The sequence below is a fragment of the Pleurodeles waltl genome, chromosome 6 (assembly GCF_031143425.1).
Source record: "Pleurodeles waltl isolate 20211129_DDA chromosome 6, aPleWal1.hap1.20221129, whole genome shotgun sequence".
NCBI classification, from domain to species: domain Eukaryota; kingdom Metazoa; phylum Chordata; class Amphibia; order Caudata; family Salamandridae; genus Pleurodeles; species Pleurodeles waltl.
In genome coordinates, this window is record NC_090445.1 from 391,259,293 (window position 1) to 391,266,131 (window position 6,839).

Consider the following 6,839-nt stretch of genomic DNA (forward strand, 5'->3'; position numbering starts at 1 on the left):
ACTAGTGGTAAGAGCCATCTACACCTAGTCAGGCTACTGTGACTTCCAGGTGTGCAGCAATTGGGCGTAGGCCTCGTACCCCATGGACAGGTGAAAAATCTAGGAACTATAAGTGCATGTTGTAGTGCAGAGGGCTGCTCACTGTCTGTTGTGTCCGCCAACAGTAGTGGTGTTGCATGCACTGAACATGTCTTTCTTCTGTCTTTCCCCCCACCTTTTTGTGGTCTCCCTGTTCTTGTGTGCAATAGCATCATCAGGTGGAGGAGCATTGGCAGCAGAGCAGGAGGGAGCTGCATCCCACTTGGCCCTGGAGGGTGAAGCTACGGAGTCTTTAGCCACAAGTGGGACGGAGGGCGAGGGGAACTCCACGTCGCGGACAGGAGCAGAGACCATCTACAGCGACTCCTCCTCTGATGGGAGATCCCTTGCGGTGGCGGGCCCTTCTGTGCCCACCGCATTAACAGGTACAGCCCCCCTACCAGCACTGCCCTCCCAGCAGCCCGTCAGCGTCTATCCCGTGTCCGCTCACCCAGGAGGGTGGGCATCTCCTTCACCCCAGGCACCTCAGGCCCTGCCCCAGTCAGCCCTGCTGCCCTCAGTGAGGAGGCTATTGGCCTTCTGAGATCCCTCACTGTTGGGCAGTCTACCATTCTGAATGCCATCCAGGGTGTTGAGAGGCATTTGCAATAAATAAATGCATACCTGGAGGGCATTCATTCTGGCCAGGCGGCCCAACAGTGAGCATTTCAGGCTATGGCCTCAGCACTGATGGCAGCCATTGTCCCTGTGTCCAGCCTCCCCCCTACAACCTCCTCCACCCAGACCCAATCCCCTGTACCTCTGCCTATCCCAAGCACACCATCAGACCAGCATACACATACATCAACACACAAGAGTGGCTCAGGCAAACATAAGCACCACACATCCCACAGGCACTCACACAAGCAACATACCCATGCACACATACCAACATCCACTTCCTCCACTGTGTCCCCCTCCTCCACGTCTCCCTCCTCCCTCCCAGTCTCGTCTCCACTCACACCTGCATGCAGTACATCCTCAGCCACTACCTCCATCACCAGCATGCCCATCACCACACACCGTTCATGTGCAATCACCACCCTCACTACCATTCACACATCCCCAGTGTCCTCTCCCAGTGTGTCTGTGAGCCCTCCTCCCAAAGTACACAAACGCAGGCACACACCCATCCAACAGCCATCCACCTCCCAACAGCCTCCAGCCCATGCATCATCACCCAAATTCAGCAGACGTACACCTCCTACAACCACTACCTCTTCCTCCACTCTCAAACCCCCTCCATCTACCCATCCCAGTGTGTCTAAAAAACTTTTCCTGGCTAACATTGACCTCTTCCCTACACCTGTCCCCCCGTCCTTCCCCTAGGGCCAGGCTTTCCAGGTCCCAGCCCAGCACCTCAGCCACCACATCCCCAGGCACAGTGGTGCCAGCAACTGCGGGGTCATGGAGTGCGCCAACCGTCAGGGCTGCCAGTGTGCCACGTAACGAGGGCAAGGACATTCCGCCACCTGCCAAGGGGAAAAAGGTACCCACATCCCAGAGGGAGAAGCCGAAACCACCAGCCACCAAGGGGTCAGTGAAAACAAAAGGGGATAGTGGCAAGACAACTGTGCCACCATCCAAGGTGGGGAAGGGCCAAAAACAGAAGGGCAGGTCAGGAGAGGGCATGGTGGCACAGACTGAGGGACCAGTGGCACACCTTCTGTCCACGTCCACGCCAACCTGTACGGTGGCGAACACCGCCACCTGCACTGCCACCTGCACCGCCTCCGGCACGTCTACAGACGCTGCAACAGTCCCCAGCCTCTTCCCTGGTGGGCAGCCGTCTGAGGCTGCAGGAGACATCCTGCTTTCTCCCTCAGCAGGTGCTGACACATTCCCCGCCGCCACAGACCCCGCTGCCAGCACCGCCACCACAGACCCCGCCGCCAGCACCACCACCACAGACCCTGCCGCCAGCACCGCCACCACAGACACCGCCGCAAGCACCGCCAGCGGCCCCGCCACGTCCTTGGACAGTGGCACCACTGCTGACATGCCTACCATCCCCAGTGGTCAGTCGTCCGAGGTTGGTGGTGAGTTCCAGGACCCTGGGCAGCTTCCATGAAGCATTACTGTCATCACTGTTGGCACCTGCAGGTGGAATGCAAAGCCGCAGCAGTGTTTGGTATGTCGCTGCCTCCATGGCGTATCATGCTACCTGTACCTCGCCAATGTCGTGCCACGCACACCCAGGTGGGTGAATTGTACCGGCCACACTGCACGTGGAGTACTCTGGGCACCAGGCCCCCTCGAGAACCAGTGGAGAATCACATCCACAACCTTAGACCTTAGCAGGATGAAGCACTCTGGGCACCAGGCCCCCTCCAGAACCAGTGGAGAATCACATCCTCTACCTCAGTCCTTGGCAGGATGAAGCACTCTGGTCACCAGGCCCCTTCCAGAACCAGTGGAAAATCACATCTACTACCTCAGTCATTGGCAGGAAGAAGCACTCTGGGCACCAGGCCCCCTCCAGAACCAGTGGAGACTGTTATCCACTTGAGAGACTGTGGCTTTGCACTCCCCAGGATAAAGCAGTGGGCAACCCACCCACTAGAGAGACCTGAGAGACTGTGGCGTTGCACTCCCCAGGATAAAGCAGTGGGCAACCCACCCACTGGAGAGAATTGAGAGACTGTGGCTTTGCACTCCCCAGGATAAAGCAGTGGGCATGGAGCCCCCTCGTGCAGCAGTGGCGTTGTGCGTTCATCTGGCTGAGTTGCCCCCTCCCCCTCCCACTGAGGTGCCTATTTCATTTCGATCTGATGCCCCTGCAGTGTTCTTTCCATTTCCAGTCAGGTACCTAGTGTGGGATTCGCCCATGCATTTTGGGACGAGTGGTCCTCGGACAATGATTGGTGCACTATCCAGACTTGTGTAGTTGGTGTACATAATTGTATTTACTGGATTTTGAACTTTGATAATGAGATTTCACATGATTACATTTGTTCAAATCTTTTCCTTTTGTCCTTCCGTTCTTCCAGGGGGTGGGGGTGTATGTGTAATGTTGCTGCATGTATTTGTGTATATGGTTTTGTGGGTGTGGGTGGGGTTGTTGTGTGTTGCGTGTGTGTGTCACTCTCTTTTCCCTCCCCTCCCCTGTGTTGTAGGTGCAGTACTCACCATGGTTGTCACCGCCGTCTTTGGTGTTCCTGATAGAAGAGAAGGAAGACCTGCATCGGCAGTATCTGCAATTCGGGCTCCATGGCGTCCTGGTTCCTCGTGGGGTGTGGAGAGGTGAGTGTTTTCCCTTCTGTGTACTGTTTCCGCCATGTTTTTGTTCGCATTGGTTCCACCCCGAAAAGCTGGCGAATAGGCCTCTTGTGATACGGTGGGTGGTACATTGTCTTCTGCCTGTCTGTTGGTGGTTACCACTGCGGTGTTTGTTTCTACCGCCGTGGCAGTCGGAGTGTTAAAGTGGCTGTCTATGTTGGGGGTTTCTGCCATGGTCATAATTAAAAAAAAATCCGCCGGACTGTTTGCGGTATTACCGCCGCTTTAACACCGACCGTCAGGGTGGTAATAAGGTATGGCCCTCATTATGACCCTGGCGGTGTTGCACCGCCAGGGCCAACGGGGGCGGGAGCACCGCCGACAGGCCGGCGGTGCTCCCTTGGGCATTCTGACCGCGGCGCTTTGGCCGCGGTCAGAAATGGAAAACCGGCGGTCTCCCGCCGGTTTTCCGTTGCCCATTTGAATCCCCCATGGCGGCCCAGGAACAGGATGGCGGTAGGGGGTGTCGCGGGGCCCCTGGGGGCCCCTGCAGTGCCCATGCCAATGGCATGGGCACTGCAGGGGCCCCCGTAAGAGGGCCCCGCTAGTATTTCACTGTCTGCATAGCAGACAGTGAAATACGCGACGGGTGCAGTAGCACCCATCGCACCTTCCCACTCCGCCGGCTCGATTACGAGCCGGCTACATGGTGGGAAGGTCGTTTTCCCCTGGGCTGGCGGGCGGCCTTTCGGCGGCCGCCCGTCAGCCCAGGGGAAAGTCAAAATACGCGCCGCGGTCTTGCGACCGCGGTACGGTATTTTGACGGCGGTACTTTGGCGGGCGGCCTCCGCCGCCCGCCAAGGTCCGAATGAGGGCCTATGTTCTATAGGTTTCAAATTTGGTAATAGCAAGACGAAATCACGGAACTTACTTTACCCTTTTAATCTCAGATATGTGCCATGGGAAAGGCAATGATTTTAAATTTAGGAGTAAGAGAGGGAGAGGTGCCCAGCTCAGCAGGCCATTGTTGGACATGGCATAGAGCTAGAAATGTCCTGAAATCAAGACCTCTGTATTGATGGCATTAAGCTAGAGGCATCTCATCCAAGCCTGGATGGTCATAACACATAACTGAGCAGAGTTCTGAAGCTGAGGAAGGCGACTGAAAATTACCTGAATAAGATTGCTATCATCAGCATAGGAGAAGGCCTCAACCCCAAAAGAACAAATTATGTTGATCATGGTCTCATGGAGACATTTACCTATTACAACTTATTGCTTTGCAAGCTCTTAAAATGACTACATTTTCATAAGCCAATGTGAGGTAAGGCAGCCGGCTCATTTCCTCCTAAACTGGGAAAATCTGATGGTAAGGTTACACAGGAAAATCTGTTATTGCACCTTGTGGTCCTTGCTACATAGTTCTGATTTCTTCAAAAGGAAGGATAACATTCAGAATCTAAGTTATCGATGTATTGCTACATAGTTCTGATTTCTTCAAAATGAAGGATAACATTCAGAATCGAAGTTATCACACACGATTTTTGCACACTTTCCCATTTTCATGACGATTTTCCCAGTGTATGTTTTGTCAGGTATTTCCTGGCAAAATATGGCCATGGATAAGTATCAGGCATTTTCAGAGATCCAGGGATACCAGCTTTGTTTGTATCCCTTGCCAGTGTTACTAGGTACCAAATAAAAGTAGAGGACTTAGAAATCATCTTTTTGTGCATAGAAAGACCTCCAGAGGCAAATCAGGATTTTGTTAGTGTACAACATTACTTCACCATCACTAGCTTCACCTACATTCAAATTCCTTTGCAGTATGAAATTGCTTTCTATATGATTTCACAGCATAGTATTGTGGAGAAGGAGACATATGACGCGGCAGGGTTAAGCTGAAAATTATTAGGGAAAAATAAAGCGAAATAGCAGGAAGTGTCAGACAGTCAGTAAGTGAGGAAGAGAAGAAACTGCATTTAATACTAGATACCAGGAGAGTAAAGCAGTGAGTAAAACATGCTATACTAATATGACTGACTAAAAGTGAAACACTATGTTTGTGTAATACATTTTTCTCTGTCACCACCTCAAGGTAATCCTAAAACATCTTTTAGGTGAGTTTCTCACCTGCGGGTACATATATGTTCCCAAGATTCTGGCAATCGATAGTGTAGTTGAAGAATAAACATCTCCGATGACCACCGACAGGACAGACTTGGATTGACAGTGAAAGTTGGGCACCATATCATATTGACCTGATAAGAGACAAATGGCGACTTTGATGGCCTTGGTGTCTTCGTAGCACGAATCGTGGATCCGGAAGCCCAGTGTGACATTGGGTAAAATCTCAGTATTCAGATTAATCTCCTTCACTGCAAAAACCAAGGCCTGTACCCACCGGAAAGCCCTCACAGTGAATCTGAAAATCAGAATAATGCCGTCTTTATTCACCACTCTTAGCACTTTAAAATACAGCAATTTTTCAGTTGAAATGAGCAAGACGTGCAGGATAAAAATATGCACTGCATGCAGAAAGCTCATTTAAGTTAAGAAACTTAAAGTGGCAATGGGAAAATAGATGCTCATGATGACTGCCATTAAATTGTACCATTGCATAAATGCACCACATAGGATCCCAAAATCATACTTTTGCAAATATCATAAATTTCTCAGCATAATAACGAACTATAGAAGTTCTAACATCTTTTGCCACAATCTATACATGTATTGAAATAGCTTTTGGATATGCAAAAACCTGTTAAATGAGCCATTGTTGAATAACAGGCTATACCAGTCAAAGAGAGTAGAATTGTGGATTCTGTTGATGGACTTAGACAAGGATCTAATACAATCAATGTTTTATCAGATATCGATTTTTTTATATGCCCCAAAACATGCCTCTGTAAAATAGAAAAAGCATGATACACTCGAAAGTCCTGGGAAGGTCCATTTCATAGTTGTATTAGTCCTTTGACCACGCAGTGGGCTATTTGGGTAATGCAGTGTACCTACAACCTGCTCTTCTAGGAACCAGTGGAGATCTTTGAAGACAGGCTTTACATAGTCTTTTGGGGTTTAAGCAGAGTCTAGTTACCTGTTGTTGGAATCTTCGCATCTTAAATAATTATTTACTTTGGGATTTGGTGTATATTTGTTACAACAGTTTAGTCTTCTCTTAACCACAGCTCTTATCTCTTCCAAACAATAGTCCAGATGAAAGACTATGAGGTATCTTTGAAGAAGACAAATTTACAATTTGATTCCCTTCACTACCGGAATAATGTGGGGGTTGGAGGAGTATGCAGCTTCAGACAAGACTTCCAAGTTTCTTAATTTCAGTGAAGTGGAAGGGTGTCTGCCTTAGCTGTGAAGACAATTGAACAGTGGAGTCCTGATGTCTGTTCTGCCAAAAAACAGCAACTAGGGGCCTCAATACGAGTTTGACAGTCCATTAATTGCCTTGGTGGTGGTACAACCACTATCAGGTTGGCAGTCAGACCACCAGATTATGAGTCATGTGGGCCTATGGAGCAAAG

At 50.4% G+C, this 6,839-nt stretch overlaps 1 protein-coding gene across 1 annotated transcript in view; it reads right to left on the reverse strand.

Moving 5' to 3' along the window:
* The window catches only part of LOC138301580 (extracellular calcium-sensing receptor-like), a 198,886-nt gene extending 193,042 nt beyond the window's left edge, over positions 1–5,844 (reverse strand). The window contains exon 1 of the mRNA XM_069242097.1: positions 5,431–5,844. Within this exon, the coding sequence (XP_069098198.1) occupies positions 5,431–5,844 (414 nt within the window). The remainder of the gene's footprint in view (positions 1–5,430) is intronic.
* Between the last annotated feature and the right edge of the window lie 995 nt (positions 5,845–6,839).